The sequence below is a fragment of the Mercenaria mercenaria genome, chromosome 5 (assembly GCF_021730395.1).
Source record: "Mercenaria mercenaria strain notata chromosome 5, MADL_Memer_1, whole genome shotgun sequence".
Classification (NCBI taxonomy): Eukaryota; Metazoa; Mollusca; class Bivalvia; order Venerida; family Veneridae; genus Mercenaria; species Mercenaria mercenaria.
This window is the reverse complement of record NC_069365.1, coordinates 73241485-73259460: the sequence shown is the minus strand read 5'-3', so window position 1 is coordinate 73259460 and position 17976 is coordinate 73241485. Positions and strand designations below refer to the sequence as shown.

Here is a 17976-nt window from a genome sequence, read left to right as displayed (position 1 = left end):
CTCACTGGTGCAGTAATTATTAAAAGCATTCGCAATAGAGATACGGGCGTGGAATAAAAGTTAAAAAAACATGGCGTTTTATAATGTGGATTAATGAGTTCGTTTAAACGAAATAGTTATTTCGTAAAAACGAAATGATTTCGTTTAAACGAAATGATTTCGTTTAAACGAAATAAAAAAAGTCTCACATTACCTAAGTGGAAAAAAAGTGTGTAACATGTCACTTTAGGGGCACCGTACAAATGTCTTCTTTACCAATTATTTTATAAAGCAAGAAATGGCAAGCATCTATAGTTTCCTGTCAAAGGTCATAAACCAAGCTGCCTGGCTTTCACGAGGTATAGACTTCAACTGACGGACACTGACAGAGCAATTGTATGGAATTCAGGTTTCGAAGTATGCAACTTTTTATTTGTTTTGCTTTGATTTTAGAGTCGTTTTTCTAATATATTTCAATTATGTAACGGATGGCAGTAAAACTTACTAGCTTTCTTGGATTCTGCACCAATACTTGTTCCCCGCAAGTAATTGCCAACTTCCCCATATGAATTAGAGGTTGAGGACACAATTTCTTTCAGTAATCGTCACGGAGAACATACGCCTAGCCCTCCGATCGACCTCACGATCCAGCGATCTGTAGATCTGCTGTATTGCTATTGAGTTAAGCGGGCGGACAGAGGTACACAACTAGATCCATAGAACAGAGTAATCTGTATCATGTTTAAAATGTACATTATATAATGTGGGTGTTACTGTTTGAGTTCCAGCGTTTTAGAATTTTTACGAATATTAGTACCTTGTCATAAAATGGACAAGTCCCTTAATGTTTGCGTTTTATACAAATGCGGTCACTACCTGAATAATGTGTATAACTGTTTCCACCAGCTTAATCGCCCTTCTTTTTTTAACGTTTGAATACAATCCGTAAGTATTCATTATAGTGAGACTTTGAAATTAATGATAATTTGAATAAAGGTATAATGTACCAACTGCTTCAGTGTCACATTATCTGAGCACTGCAAATCAGCGATTCAACTGGCAATTTCCTCATAACGATATATCTGCTTGTGCCAAGAGACCATACATTCTGTGGAAGGAAATAGTTGGCAAGTTGGTTTTTTTCTTCAGAATACAGCAATTTTGAAGGTTGAACTGATTTTCACTTTCTCCTTAAGATATTCGAAACAGACAGTACTACTTTTTATTTTAGATTTCAGTAAACCTACTTGAAGAAATAGAAGATACTGTGAATGGATCGTTTTTTATGCGATACCTGTATATATGGAATCACGCTTATTCGATTATTTCTGCAATATGCCTATGTTTAGTATCGTTTCTGACAGCACTGTTTCTTCTGCTGCTTTTGACTACGGGTGGAAGAGAAAAAACAAACATTTATCAGCCAGCTGGATATGTTCTTATTATTGCTTTATCAGTTGTCCCTTCTGTTTTCTTTGTTTGTGTAAAGTATTCATCTAAAAATAAATGGAGAGGATTATTCAGTATATATATAAAGGTGTGTATTTCATTCTAATTTTCTAATCTGCGTTTGTCCATCAATTCTTTAGCACTATGATTTCGTTAGATTAACGTATATGTGTTTCTACATTATTACTCACTCATATTTTCTGAAAGAGGTAGGTGTAAATGTTTAAATATACAAATGTACATTATTCCTCATTCATACTTCCTGAAAGATGTAAGTGTAAAAGTTTAAATATACATTAATCCTCATTAATACTTTCTGAAAGGCGTAAGTGTAAAAGTTTATATTCACTCAAATTTTTAAGAAATTCATATTTTAGATGAATTGCTGTAATTATAAAAAAAATGATAATGATAATAATAATTACTGATGACATATAGTATTCCTTGAATTTTAAATACATTGTCCGATTAAGTTTAGAATTAAAGCTAAAATTTTAATTGAAATAGTTTTATTGATATGTTATTTTAACAATCATTTTAATATATCATTTCATAACAGGCTTTCGACGTTATGCGGGACATGATCTGGAGAATTAGCGTGAAATACGAAGAACAGACAGGAGCTATATTCTACATTTTAGCAAATGATGGCAAGAATATTGTATCCTTTTTGAATTATATCGTAGTAATAGATAAATACGAGTGATAAAATATAGTTCTGTATTTCTGGTCATTTTTATACTTCTACCCTTGAATCACTGTCTCGGTGATCGTTTTTGCTTTGTCGTCTCGACAAGATCACCCTTGCGAAAATGGAACAGGAAATCCTGGGATTATCCCAGGAAGTCCCAGGACTATCCTGGGATAATGTCCTGAAAATATCTCAGGAATTCCTGGGACAGTCCTGGGACTTTTCACGCCGTTAAATGGGAATGGGACAATCCCAGGATTTTCCTATGAACAGGAAAAAAACAGGACATCTGAGAATTCCAATCCTGCTATTCTGAAAATCCCAGGAATGTCCTGAGATTTCCTGAAGACAGGACATAAAAGTATAATATTGTCCTGTTCTCAGGAAATCCCAGGAATTCTTGAAGTCAGGATATCCCAGGACAATTGTCCTGTCTTCAGGAAATCCCAGGAATTCCTGATGTCAGGAAATTATAGGACGATTGTCCTGTCTTCAGTAAATCTTAGGAATTCCTGATGACAGGAAATCTCAGGACAATTGTCCTGTCTTCAGGAAACCCCAGAACATGTAATTGAATACCTTGTAAACATGATTTGAAATTCTCTTTGGCGGGAAATACAGTTAACAAATTGACTGTTAAAGTTCAATAGTATTTACAGTAAGAATATAAGGATTATCATTTTCTAATATTAAAAAATATTTTGTAGTTAAAAGGCATACATCATGTACATTGAAACAATACAACCTGTCATAGCAGAAATATTAATTTCTTGGCACATCTTAAATCAGCGCAAATATATGCACTCATGGCAAAAAAACTAGGTGAAAGTACTACTATCTAGTCTAGAATCATCAAATTATGAGCTTCATACTGAGCAAAAAGCTCTTATCATTCTATGATCCGTTCACTAGAGTGAAACTGTCTTTGATCAAACATGCATGTACAAATAACCTAAACTGTAGTAACGCATTTCACGTTTTAATGCTCTGACTGACTTTAGAGGAAACTACTTTTCTAAATAACTTATTGTTTTGTAAAATCATTAAATGCAAGAGTACATTTAGTATTATTTCTAAAAGTTTATACAGAAATAATTTGCTAACTTACCACAAATTTATAGAATATATTCCTGTTACACTGACAACACCACAATCAGAAGTACTTAATGATACAGTTTCTCTCAAAACATGGGCCTTCAAAACCAGGATGTAATTAACTTATTACACCATTACAAGATCATGTTTCAAATTAATTACAATCTTTCAATCTGTATCTTTTAGAAAAAATCCTGTCTTTTGCCTGTGAACAGGACAATTTTTCTATCAAAAGTCCTTTCTTTTAGTGTTAAAGTCCTGTCTTCATGACTTTCTTGCAGCCTTGCTAAAAGAATCCCAGGATATCCCAGGATAATCCTGGGATTTCCTGAGAACAGGAAAATATTTCTGCACGGGAAGTTACGTGTACTTAATATTACGTTCTATTGAAATAGTTTACCTGTGAAAGAAAGAAAAATCAAGGAATACTTAACAATTGAAAAACCGAACGACCAGCTATTAGTAAGTAATGAAAACTGTCATTTCTGAATTTGTGCGGTTGATTCTTGCACGAGATATCTTTCTTGACGATGCGACTTAAATTAAACTTCTATCCAGAAGGGTTTGTCCATCAGTATTGTACACATGAAAGTTGTTATTTTCTATGAACACTTAACTGAACACTGTTTAATTCTAAATGATGATACGGCACCAAACCAGCCTAAAAAAACAAATATTGGACCAACAAGACACTATGCCTGATAGATATGTTATATACTTAAAACCAGCTTATATATTATAGAAGCAGCTGTTGAAATACACTCAAAATTTTGATACTGTAATGAAAGTATTGCCGGCAGAAACATCACTTTTTACATAAATAGTAAATGCTTTTGCAAGTTATTTTTCTGATGGACAAACACACCATAATCTAAAATTGCTTTGTGGAAGGAGAAATAAACTCACAGCACATAAATAGATAATCTTAATAACACGGTTAGGGACATGATGGGAATGAGACAATAGTTTTAAAGAGTTTAAGGAATTACCATCTTAAATGAGGCACAGCCGTATCTATATATATCCATTACAGTTTATATCAAGATTTTAGTTAAAAGTAGGTCGTATAGAAATGAAAGACGAGTCCGATATAAGTACTTAACTTCAACTATGCAGGATCGCATTTCATTAAATATCATGCGATACAACTTCAGAACATGCAAGGTAAACGTATAGTAAGCTTGTATGACATGCTTTGTTTACATTATCATTTTGCAGCTTAAAGCTTTTAAAGTGATATATTTTTCTTTCATTGTAAAATTGTATATATACCAGTGACGAAACTATCATTGCCACTTCTTACTTCAGGCATACTTTGCAAGAAGGTTAGAGACAAGAGAAAAGTTGCATCATTTTTGTTTGGTGCACGAAACAAATGAGGTATGTGACAAAATGTAACCTAAGCACCAGAGTGTTGTTTTGTAACAGAATCGTATTTACCTACCGCAGTATACATTTAAATATCAGATTAGTATTATATATTTTATGATTAATGGGTAACTCACACAGCATGTGATTCTATTGTTAACAATCTTTTGTAATGTTTTACCTTTTTATACTTTCACAGGCAGGCTTGCCCAAATGCTTTATTCTGTTCTGACTTAGATTTTATTTGACATTTGACTTAGTACTTTGTTTTTATATTAAATTAAAAAGCTTGTAGCTTACTCAGTCCTATGACATTATATATGTTTACAAGATAACATCTATTTAAAATAAAATATTGTTTAAATCAAAGTTAAAATTACATTCCTTTTATACTTAATTGGAGGCTGTAAAATCCTATACACATTTTTACACGTAGAAAATGGAATTACAACCTCTTTATATATAAGTTATATGAATAATTGTTTTACCTTCTTATTGACAACACGATCCAATGCAACTTCAGATAGAAAAAAGACACCAGTACAGATAAAACAAGTCGATATTTTGTCCCGAACATTACAACTATATCACATTTTAGGCTAGATGATTTTTTTTGCTAGTCTTATTTACAATGTTTCAAAAAAGGTATGCATTGTAATCAAATTAAAGTATTCCTATCAAATAATTTGTAAGAATAAAATATAAAATGAGATTGGAATAATTAAATGATACGTTGGAAACTGAATACTGCCTTAACTTCTAAATGCCAAAGTGATAACAGGCAGGGCATTAATCATTGAGAAAAAAATACCCAGGGGTAGTATTATTTAAATCAAAGTAAAAATTGGCACTTTAAATAGAACCGATTAACTTAAAGAAAGAAGTTGAGGAACGTTTCTGCCTGTCGGGTCTATGTGGACACTTCATTAATAATGAAGTAGTAGCTGACTGCATACATATTTATAAGGGTAAAACAGAATGAAATTACAGAGGTGTTAAACACATCACCTTCGAACTTTATAGGCTTCTTGTTCCTGGATAGATCTAATTATGTGTCAATAGGTCAAAAGTGAAGATCAATGGGGAGCATAAATCACGCACTTGAGATACACTCACATTCGGTGGCATCACTGACATTTTCCACCTTTTGGCCTTGGTTTTTATTTGATTTATACTATTAGTAATTTATTTTAGATCCATTGTAAAACGAGTTATTTCAACTTAGTTAAATCGCTCTCGACACCTCATACCTGATGATATCGCCGCGAGTGTATGTGAGAGAGGAAACCTTTTTCCATTTTAATGCTGAGCGCCAAGCAAGGGAATTTCTTGTAACATTATTACGTCTTTGGCACGCAGCCAGGGATTGAACCCATGACCTTGCGCACTCGAAGCAGACGCTCTACCACTGAGCTATCGAGGCGGAACTACTCTTTTTCAATGGCATATCACTTTGAGCTCCATCCCTGTCCTCTCATAACGGGAGCTAAGCGAGCCACTTTCTAGTGACTTTTTAAAGCTATCCTTGTTGTGAATTATCTTAATCTCGAGAAAGAAAATGCATGTTAAATATGGTTTATAAATGTGTAAAATGCTGTTTCTTATTTTTTCTTTCAAATAGTTATATTGAAATACTGCTTTGGTCAGCATACTGGTACACGCTTCAGCAAATGATAAATTTATCTTTTTAATAACCTTCAATTTTATTCCGTTTGTAAGTGTGAAGTTTAAGCTATTTTCATCAAAATATCGTTAAGATCAGTCAGCTTTAAAAAGTTTTAGCGTATTAATAATCTTTCCTTTTTTTCATTTCAGGAAAGCACAAAAAGACTGTTTGATGAATTCTTAAAGATTCATCCAGAATACATGGAAACGGCAAGCTCAAATCAGCGTCATAAGATGGTGAATGGTGCTAAATGCGCATGTCTGCTTGTTGAAGAATGGCTCGATTCTCAGTCGAAATAAGACACATATTCTAAACCTCAAACGATTTTTCTTGATTAAGATATTAGTACGTTTCCCTCCAGACAATAAAAGTATTCAGACTGTTTGCATTTGTGACAAATATACAAATATATGTTACATAATAATTCGTCAAAATAGAGAACTAAGAAGAATGTTATAATTTGCTAATTCGTCTTGTCATGTTTTAAAGATCTGGCTTTTCAATTTCTTAAACGAGCAGAAAAAAACAGAGTGAGTATGATACAATATTGAATTAAGGTGATTTTGCTAGGGGCGCTCAAACAAAATCAACGAATCTCAGAGCTGAACACAACGCTCTTGGACTTGCTGCTTATACAGAACATGTTAGTCATTTGAGATTTTGTGAATTACGTTACTGTTATAAAGAATTTTTAAATTGATACAAATGATATAAATTACATACACATTTAGAATTGTAATTCAATTCCTTGTACAAAATAATATCTAAGTGGTAATAGAGGAAATTACAGAAATACATTTTTGATGGTGCTGTTATATATATATAGAAGACATGTTAAGATGTGAACGGACCACCGTATGAACATAATCTTTTATGTCAAAAAATTTCAGAAAATGTGGATACGTAGACTTTGAAACTATTTTCACACATTAAAGATAAATTCAGTGATTCAATGGAGTATATTCTGTTACTGCTCTAAATATTAAAACAGAACAAGAAATAGATTTCTGTGCGTTATTTATAAAACCGTAATGTGTATGGGATATTATTCTCAAACTGAGCGACGCGCGAATTCAAAACATTTGTGAATATTAAGTATCATTTACTCCATGAAAATAAACAACCAGGAAGCACGAATTCTAAACAACGGGAATATGTTTGATGTCAGTCAAAACGCGAAATGAAACTGACGCATAAATTACCCAATCTGCAGTGATAAATAAATCAAGGAAGTCGAGGCACAGTCTAATTTCCAACTTATCCATTTCTGTCATGATTTAACTTTGAAATACCAGCCGCTTAATTACAAAATATTTACAGGTATACAATAACAAAATATTATTTAGATATGCTACATTAGTTAATGATAATAAATAAAAACTACAATTTTTGAGGTATTGTAAATAATTGTTGGATTACAATACAACTCAAATCTCTTTAATCTATTCCCTCCTTGCCTCGATTGTCGTTGCGAAGTTCCGTACAATTTTTCTCTACATAGCAATGCAAAACTTAAAAAAATATTCTCCTCTGAAGCAGCCGACTCAAAGTCAAATTAACTTTACACAGACGTTCCTTGGGTGACCATATACCAAATTTCTTCAAGCTCCCGACCACTCGTTACTCCCCTATAACAAACGCACGCGCGCTTTAGTTTATTGTATTTTTTTATATTGTTCCTTATTATCAAGTCATCATTCCCCCACCCTACTCCACCCCACATGTTCACACCTTACCAGCCCCGATTTATTTATTAGAAACTTTAAAATCTTCTTGTCTGAAAACGTTGACAAGATCTCTATTTCAAAATATTTTCACAGATATTTTCCTTTCGTGACTGGCCAAGCAAGCCATCATGACCCTGTTGTTTTACATTGATGTAAACTGAGAACAATATATTCCATTTATCAAATGCACTCGATTTGATTGAAATGATGTACCATGCACTAATCTTATACATTCTTTAGACCTTGGAGTGCAAGAAAATTGAATAAAGTCCGCTTTTATTGGCGACAACAATATTTCTTTAGTCTACAAGCACTACTTTCCCAATGTGACATTGCACATAACGCGATTAATGTTTTCTCTTACAACTTCATAGCCAAATGACTATATGTTCTCACCTGAGCATGTAGTATTTATGCGGAGCTTCAAACGACATCTCCTCCTTACAGGAATGTTCCTTGGTTTGTTTTCTACTTAATTCAATCCCATGCAGAATTCTGGAAAAAATGAGATTTTTTAAAAAAAACTCTAAACTCTTTTTCAAAAACCTCAGGACCCAGAGCTTAAATATTTGGGACGTAGCATTGCCTACACGTCCTTCAACAAATTTATTCAAATTATGCCTCTGGAGTTAAAATTGGCTCCACCCGAGCTTCACTTGCTTTACATGGCATCATAAAAGCAAAACTTTAGAATTCTTCATGTCTAAAACATTACGGTCAACATCATGTAGCAGTGTGTAGTGGTCTTCTACCAAGTTTTCTCAAATCATGCCCATTGGATCAAAAATGGCCTTAGTTTACATAGACTTACATAAGTTAAACTTCAAAAATCTCCTTGTCTAAAACCTAGTATCATTGTCTAGAGGTCCTCTGCCAAGTGAGTTTAAATCATTTTTTTCTTAATTGTTTAGTTTGAGACCCGCTAAGGGTAACCCCGTGTGTGTTTAAATCTTGCATTTTGGTTAAATATTGGCTCCGCCCCCGGGCTCACTAACTGTAGATTCTTCAAAAGTTCTTTTAATTCTTTGAAAGTCTGTACTTAATCCTCAAGGCTCCGTAAAGATTTGGCATGTAGCATAGTGTAGTGGTCCTCTACCAAAACATTATGTGACAATTTGTCAGGTGAACGATACAGGGTCATCATGACACTTGTTAAAAGATAATGATAAATACAAAGAAACCCAGTAAATTTGTATTTTTTCTTTAATCAGTTAAACACTATCCATCTCACAAACAAAATATCTTCCTCGAAAACATTTCTCTGTCCGCCAGTGTCCACTTGGATACATCAATCCTGCTGCACAATTTGTGTCGCAGCCGGTATCACAGGTTTTACATCCATCCCAGTTTGTATAGTTTAGTGACTTTATACTGGTCATCCATACCCAGGTACCTTCTTCATTCAAGTCCGTGAGTCCGATCCAATAGCTGGTGCGCATTAATTGTGTCAAATCTGGTGGGCTCACTGTCGACACACCGTAACCATGTGAACTAGAGTATTTGTCTAAAATATATATTTAGATAAAAAAACTTTGCATTAAATATAAATTATATTGCAGACATAAGTATCTTTGTTTTGACAAAATTATCCATTCATATGACATAATTATGTAACTTACACTGGAAATTTATTTCATTAAATATATATTTGTACCAACTGTGGATAACTTAAACATTATTATATCAATGTTGAAATACCAACGTTTTCTTCCCATCAAAATATCATCCTTAATTATGTTTGCATTGATACAAACCGGAAAAATGTGTTAGAAGCTTATTTAAGTTTCTTTATAGAGCAAAAGAGTTAACAGTTTATGTTTAGTTTATTAGTTTATTAAAGTCTCATTCATGTATAAAACCAACATTGACATTTACAATAAAACATTAAGACAACATATACATGGCCAATGTATAAAGATTTAGGAGACTAGAACATGCACATTTTATGACTCTGCATGTTGTTTTGAAAAACAATATACATGTACATGCATAAACTGCATAGAAGAAATCAATCAATGTGTAAAGCGACCAGGTTTACAAAAAATTCTGACGGAAGATAACTAAGCTTTTTAGCGGTCAAATCGCGATGGTTTCTAAATGAAGAGAATATGCTTTTCGCGTTCAAATCGCGACAGTTTCTACCCGAAGAAAATATACTTTTTGCGATCAGATCGCGACAGTTTCTACCTGAAGGAAATGTGCTTTTCGCGATCATATCGCGACAGTTTCTAACCGAAGAAAATATGCTTTTCGCGTTCAAATATCGACAGTTTCTAACAGAAAAAATATACTTTTCGCGATCAAATCGCAACAGTTTCTAACCGAAGGAAATATGCATTTCGCGATCAGATCGCGACAGTTTCTACCTGGAGGAAATGTGCTTTTCGCGATCATATCGCAACAGTTTCTAACCGAAGAAAAAAAATGTTTTTCGCGTTCAAATATCGACAGTTTCTAACTGAAAAAATATGCTTTTCGCGATCAAATCGCAACAGTTTCTAACCGAAGAAAATACGCTTTTCGCGATCAAATCGCGACAGTTACTAACTGAAGGAAATTAGCTTTTCGCGGCGATTTTCTAACCGATAAAAAGCTTGTTGATGATATTATCGCGACATTTTCTAACCAAAAATATTGTTGATAACTAAATCGCGAAATAAACAATTTTAATCCATTATAATATTACCCATACATTATCAACAACACACTTTACCATTTAATTGTTTTGCCACACCATTCAAAAAGTTGTCTTCACTCTCGCTATCGATTTCAACCAGATAACCTCCCAGTATCTTACACATTGACTGTAAAGACAAAGCAGATTATGCATTTCCTATTTCAAATATTTAAATGTAATTACATCAGGTAAAAGTATACAGTAAAGAATTGTAGCATTTTATTTCAGTAACAAAGTAAATTCCAAAAAGTATTAAATTATTTATTTTTACTTTTTACGGTGCAGATATTTCGATTATAAATATCATGGTGGCCAACCCGCGTGACTTTTAGATACCGTACCTACGGAGAAAACGTCCCGACTGAGGTAACATTTTGCCTATATTTTCCTTATTACTTGACGGATTTTCATCAGATAAAAAGCGTCGAAGACAGCAAAATGCGTTCTTTCCTCCGAACAAAGCCTTAGTACTTTTCTTTAACACTTCGCCAAACTGCATTTCTTTATGTTAACATGTAGGCGAAATGCTACCTCAATCGGGACGCTTCCTTCGTTTGCACTATATCCAAAAGTCACGTGGGTTGGCCATCCTGAATATCGTCTTTATCGTATGACTGATTATATTTATCAACAAACTAATGATGTTAACTGAATTTACACCACATTAACGAATTTTAAGTATAACTTGGTGTTTATATAATTCTTTTTTAAAGAAAAATGGAATGGAATTTGCGTACCAAAGTTTCCAGAAACATCTTTTAGCAATTAAAAATGTATTTGAAGTTTAAAGTGTGTTCCAGAAGTAATGGATCGGTATGCTTTTCAAGTACATTTATTTCATGATTTTGCTATAACACGTAATTATAATGTCATAATGTCATGTGTATTACCTAATACGGATAAACAGTTTTTGTCTGTTTTTCCGTGATATAAAAAACAATTTATTTTCATAAAACCTTTTTTCAGCACCGCTACCGTAATTATTACAAAGGATGTATGAATATTTGTTTAGATTACTACGTTTTAAACAATGGAATGTGACAAATGTCAAGAAACTAACGTTTAAACTAAGGAGATGTTACCCAAGTATTTAAGAAATATACATACGAATGCTCCAGCCCAGCTAAATTCGTCACTGCTGAAGTTGTAACATGACTCACCAAAACTGTGCCATCCACTTGGACAATCAGCAACTGTAAATGAATTAAACTAATATGCATCCACTGTTGATACATGTAACAGCTTTCTTATGTATTATAATTTCTCATTACGGGTTTTTACTACCATTTATTTCGAACGATTTGTTATAGAAAACACGTTTTCTAATTCGTCTTCAATTTTATGATAACAGTTATTACTTGGCTTTACTCAACTTTTACAAAATTCAAATTTCCTGTCAACATTCATGGAGGTCACGTGCATTCGTGCCTTTTTATTTGTAAATGCAAACTAGAGGCTTCCAAATTTCAAAAAAAAAATCTGACAAACACATTTTTTTAAAGTTACGTTTATACGTGTACATTTATTAATTAATGGAATTTTTAGATAATGGTTATGTCAGAATGAAAACGTTGGTCTTAGTTAGATATTCATTAGGTAGCTGGCGAATATCAAGGTTAAGACATTCATAATTTAGTGATATCATTGAAAAAATCAAATTTTAGTATTCATATTAATGATTGAAAAGTGTATACACAATATATTTTATTATATGCAAACGATATTATTTTTACTGCAGGTTATATCAGATTTTCTTGATAATTGTGTGGAATTAATAAAGACAGTAAATTGTGAAAAGGGATAAGGAAAATATTATCTATGTAAGGCGTTAATAATAAATGTTTAATTTTTTTTATCTATCTATGAAAAAAATATTGATAGATTGGACATGGGTAATTACTTTATTTACTTGACCTCTGTGTGTAATTATAAGCAAGAACCAAGGGTTTAGTTTTGTATGTGACATGCCAAACTATTTGAATATCCACCAATGCAGAAAATGTCCTCCAAATATCTGACATCTAAGTTGTGTGTGTGTTCAGGTTTAAAGTCTTTTTCAACAATTTTTCAGTCATATAAACGACGGTGTCACTTGTAGCAGTGAGCACAATGCCCAACTTTATAGTGCTGCCTCACTGGAATATCACGCCGTAGACACGTGGCATGATACCCTACACAGTCACATTATACTGACACCGGGCTGACAAGTCCTAGCACTATCCACTTAATGCTGAGCGCCAAGCGAGGAAGCTGCCAGTACCATTTTTTAAGTTACGTCTTTGGTATGACGCGGCCGGGGATCGAGCCCACGACCTCCCGCACTCGAAGCGGACGCTCTACCACTAGGCTTCCGAGGCGTAACACAATACTGCTTGAATGGCATGCCGGTCAACAGGCAAAACTATTTACACTCGGTCGTTTAGAACCCGGGCATTAGCTTTTACTATCGCCGGTAAGCCATTCAGTAAATGTAAATTATTGCATAACTCTTTCTGTGAATCACATGGCCTTTGCTTGTACTATTGACCAGTCTACAGTCTATAGCTTGATAGGTTCAAGTAAGAAGATATGAAAAGTTATAATAATAAAAACTTATTGGACGGCTTGCTGGTCCATAGTCAAAACTATTCTCTGACAAGTCATTCAATATGTGTATATTGTCATACCAAAAGTTGTAGAAGTAGTACAACAATATTTCTTTTTTTCCCCAGGAAAAACATGACAAAATCTAGGACTGTCCTAGCATGAAATGCAAGCAAAAAATCCGGGTCCCCAAAATCATCCGAAAACTCGATTTTCTCACAGGTCCCGACCTGTGCAGAAATGACGATTTTTAAGGGTACCGTTTCGGGCCGTTTCGCTAGTTATTTTTCAAAGTAGGTCACTGCTTGGGCTTCTAGGACTGTCCTAGCATGAAATGCAAGCAAAAAATCCGGGTCCCCAAAATCATCCGAAAACTTTTATCCCGCCATGTCACACCCAGTATGCAAACTCTTTATTCCAATAACCATACGTGCTTTGAATAACACTGTTTCGCAAACAGGACGATCACGTTTGCCCTAATTTGATCTCTTGGGTATTCAAATACGAAATGACAATATAAAGCCACTATCTCGGGTACTCCGATTTTGTTCTTGTTAAATTCAATCCGTGCTTGTATTATACCTAGTTGATAACATCCCGTCCTACTTTGACAAAAATGATTGATTCATTCATAACCAATATTGTTTCAGTTCAGAGCTTATCTGAGAAACAAAACTTATAATTTTCACGGAAGAGGCCTTTGAGAATTTTGAGAATGACCAGCAAACTGACAATCATGGTAACGCACTTTGCTAACGCTTTCAACAAGGTTGACCACCATAAAGCAATACATAAATTCCACTGGGAGTCCAGACATTAGCATCACAGAGAACAAAGTCATTACTAAAAGACAGGTCCCAAAGTGTCATTGTTGACGGCTGTCCCTCCTGCTCTCTACCTGTTCTCTCTGCAGTTCCTCGTGGTTCAGCAATAGGCCTCAGTCTCTTTCTGATTTGCCTTAACCATTTACCGACTCTATTAAAAGAAACAGTAGATCATTTGCATATAAAACCGTTGTGTGTCTTATGCAGAAATCCAAACGTGTTACACAAACTTTGCAAAATGATCTTCATTCCCTAGAAGCATAGGAAAAGGACTGGTCAATGAAGTTTAACCCTGAAAAATATGGGATACTAGAGAATACTTGAAAGAAATTGAAATAAAATGTATTTACAATTACACAGTTATTTCATAACATAATTATCAAATTAATTGAATGAACAAATTATACAGGGTTTCACGTTGATTAAAGATCTCAGTTGGTCAATGCACGCAATTATCATAACTGCAAAAGTAAAGAACTCACCTAGAATCAACAACAGAAATGTCTAAACAACAAAAAGAAATGTCATAGAAACAGCATATAACACCTTTATGTCCTACCAAAACTTCAATGCAGCACTCCTATCTGATATTCAGCACATAAAATTCAACGAGTATAACTATCAGCAGACCGATATGTATGCAACAACTATAATCAAACAAGCAGTATAACCTTTAAGAATTTAATTGGTTGGCAATTTCTTGGAAATCGCAGTTTCCAAACCTCTCTCTCATAATATTCTATAAAATAAAATATTATCTTGTTGAAACTTACCATAATGATATCATACCCATCAGGAATTTAATATATTTGAATCCGCAATGTACACCAAGTATATAAACTCTTTATTCCAATAACCATACGTCCTTTGAATAACACCGTTTCACAAACAAAAGGACAACATTTGCCCTAATTTGATCTTCTGGGTTTTAAAATAAAACATGACAATATGAAGCCACATTCTCGGGTGATTTTTTTTTCTTGTTAAATTCATCCGTGCTTGTATTATACATATACCCGCACGGGGTTCTCCTGGGCCTTGTAATTGGCAGAAATATGATAGAAAGATATCATACTGTAGCTGGGCACATACACTTTGAACCGATACTAAGACTTTTGAAATGACACGTTGAAATTGGGAGAAAGCAGTACGCTAAATATAGTGCCAAAACAGACATCTTTTATACATAATAATATATATGTGTGCATAGAAAATAACGGTTTTTACCCGAATTCGGTACAATGAATTTTTCTTTGCAATCAACACTGGGATTGTCCTAGAAGACCAACGGCTTACTTACATTACAATATAACAGTATTAAGCCCAATCCCCGGGTCTTCTCTCTCTTTCAGATTTTATTATTCTTTGATTGAATTTCATCTTATGTACAACAAAGTGCGTAATACCATTTTAAGGAAAAATAGTAGGAAATAGCATGGTTAAGTTTTGAAGGGGCGAAATCCTAATAAAGACTTTGCAAGACTACTCAAGGAGATACACTGCACCAAAGGCCAGCTCTAGTCATAAAAAAATATATTTAAACTATCGCTGAAAACTGGTCAAGTCCGGGTAGATGGAAGAATGCAGTAACTTCGATCCAGTATAAAGGAAGGCCAAAAATCCGAAGCTAGCAACTAGCAACAAGAAATAGAAATAAAGGGTATTTACAATGACAAAGTTATTTCATGACATAATTATCAAATTAATAGAATGCACAAAATACACAGGGTTTCACTTTAAGTAAAGATCTAAGTTGGTCATCGCTCACAATTATCATAACAGCAAAAGTAAAGAACTACACAGGATCACAGAGTTATGATAACTGTGTGCTTTGACCAACTGAGATCTTTACTTAAAGTGAAACCCTGTGTATTTTGTTCATTCTATTGATTTGATAATTATGTTATGAAATAACTGTGTAATTTTAAATACCCTTTGATTTTGTTTCTTTCAAATAGTCTGTAGTACCCCATATTTTTCAGGGTTAAACTTCATTGACAAGTCCTTTTCATATGCTTCTAGGGATGGAGATCATTTTGCAGAATTTGTGTAACAAGTTAGGATTTTTGCATAAGACATACAACGGTTTTATATGCAAATGATCTACTGTTTCTTTAAATAGAGTCGGTAAATGGTTAAGACAAATCAAGAAGAGACAGAGGCCTATTGATGAACCATGAGGAACTGCAGAGAGAGCAGGTAGAGTGCATGAGGGACAGCCGTCAACAATGACTCTGTTCTCTGTGATGCTAATGAATGGACTCCCAGTGGAGTTTATATATTATTTTAAGTTTTGTTTCTCAGATAAGCTCTGAACTGAAACAATATTGATTATGACTGAATGGATTATTTTCGTCAAAGTAGAAATTAGGACGAGATGTTAGCAACTAAAATATGTTCCATCATTTAACAGGCAGTGCATTTTAAGGATATAGGCCTATAGCTGCTAGCTTCGGATTTTTTGGCCTTCCCTGTATACTGGATCAAAGTGACTGCATTCTTCCATCCACCTGTATGTGCCCAGCGGATTGAATTGAACAAGAAAAAAATAGCTATTTGAATAAAGAGTTTGCATACTGGCTGGGACATTGCGGAATCAAATATATTAGATACCTTAGGGTTATGATACGTTTCAATAAGATAACATTCTATTCTATAGAATAATATGAGAGAGAGATTTGAAAACTGCGATTTTCAAGGGTTTGTTGTCACATAATATCGTTGAGACATGGCTTACGTTGGAACGTACTTCTCCCGGTGTGCCATTGTCCTAATGTGTGATCTTGATTTAAGCTTTTTGAAGTTGAGAAAGTTTTGTTTGTTTGTTTGGGTTTATCCCGTTTTTCAACAGTATTTCAGTCAAGTAACGGCGGGCAGTTAACCTCACCAGTGTTCCTGGATTCTGTACCAGTACAGTCCTGTTCTCCGCAAGTAACTGCCAACTTCCCCACATGAATCAGAGGTGGAGGACGAATGATTTCAGACACAATGTCTTTTATCAAATCGTCACGGAGGACATACACCCCGCCCGGGGATCGAACTCAAAACCCCGAGATACGTAGACAAATGAGCTAAGCGGGCGGGCAAATTAAGAAAGTATCCATATGTTACTATTAAGCTTCTTCTGACAGTTATTGCTGCACATTTTCCTAATTTACTTAATCGTTAATAATTAGTTGATACAAATGAGCCGCACTATGAGAAAACCAACATAGTGCGTTTGCGACCAGCATGGATCCAGATCAGCCTGCGCATCCACGCAGTCTGGTCAGGATCCATGCTGTTCGCTAACGTTTTCCCTAATTGCAATAGGCTTTGACGGTGAACAGTATGGATCCTGACCGGACTACACGAATGCGCAGGCTGGTCTGTATCCATGCTGGTCGCAAACGCACTATGTTGGTTTTCTCATGGCATAGCCCAATTGCAGATGTCAGAATAACACGCCAATAACTTGGAGAGTACTTTTAATTATGAAACGGGGTGCATACCAAAAAGTTACTGGCTGAATGGCAGACAGTGCAGATCATGATTAGTCTGCACGGATGTGCAGGCTGATCATGATCTACACTGATCGCAAATGAAGAACCAATTGAGTCCAGCATGGTAAAGGTTAAATATTTCCTTTTAGAAATATAAGTTTTATTTCTATACTTCTTTTTCTTTAAAGCGACTGGCCTCCAGATCGTTCGACAACAAAAATATACTTTTTAGACATCTTGAAAAAAAATGCTATATTTTTTATGAAGTCTTCAATACTTAATTACTGACAAACTTTATGTTACGTAAATACATGAGAATTTGCTGTTCTTACTACCTTTAACGATGAAAATCGAAAAGCGTTAGTGATTTAGAATTTTGAAAATATTTTAGAAACAAAAGCTCATATTCTAATGTTCATAATATGTGAAAGAAAG

At 34.2% G+C, this 17976-nt stretch overlaps 1 protein-coding gene and 1 long non-coding RNA gene across 2 annotated transcripts; one reads left to right on the top strand and one right to left on the bottom strand.

The window, feature by feature from the left end:
• The first annotated feature begins 268 nt into the window (after positions 1 to 268).
• LOC128557142 (uncharacterized) lies at positions 269 to 4384 on the top strand. Its single transcript, XR_008371059.1, has 4 exons — positions 269 to 396; positions 1211 to 1516; positions 1988 to 2089; positions 4331 to 4384. It is a non-coding gene; the product is annotated as an uncharacterized LOC128557142 (long non-coding RNA).
• Positions 4385 to 9160: 4776 nt separating this feature from the next.
• LOC123557601 (perlucin-like) lies at positions 9161 to 16825 on the bottom strand. Its single transcript, XM_053544684.1, has 5 exons — positions 16797 to 16825; positions 14027 to 14210; positions 11760 to 11861; positions 10689 to 10779; positions 9161 to 9479 (listed from the first exon to the last, which is right to left on the bottom strand). Exons 1-5 carry the CDS (start codon positions 16823 to 16825, stop codon positions 9187 to 9189), a joined length of 699 nt encoding a protein of 232 aa, XP_053400659.1. The 3' UTR covers positions 9161 to 9186.
• Positions 16826 to 17976: the final 1151 nt, after the last annotated feature.

What these genes read in the sequence shown, in the direction of transcription:
- LOC123557601 (XM_053544684.1), bottom strand. Translation starts at nt 16,825, where the DNA reads ATGGCACACCGGGAGAAGTACGTTCCAAC. An exon ending in GGACTCCCAGTGGAATTTAT is followed by an intron (nt 11,862 to 14,026) that starts GTATTGCTTTAT and finishes GATGCATATTAG; the next exon opens with TTTAATTCATTTACAGTTGC. An exon ending in TTAGCTGGGCTGGAGCATTC is followed by an intron (nt 10,780 to 11,759) that starts GTATGTATATTT and finishes TTGTCTTTACAG; the next exon opens with TCAATGTGTAAGATACTGGG.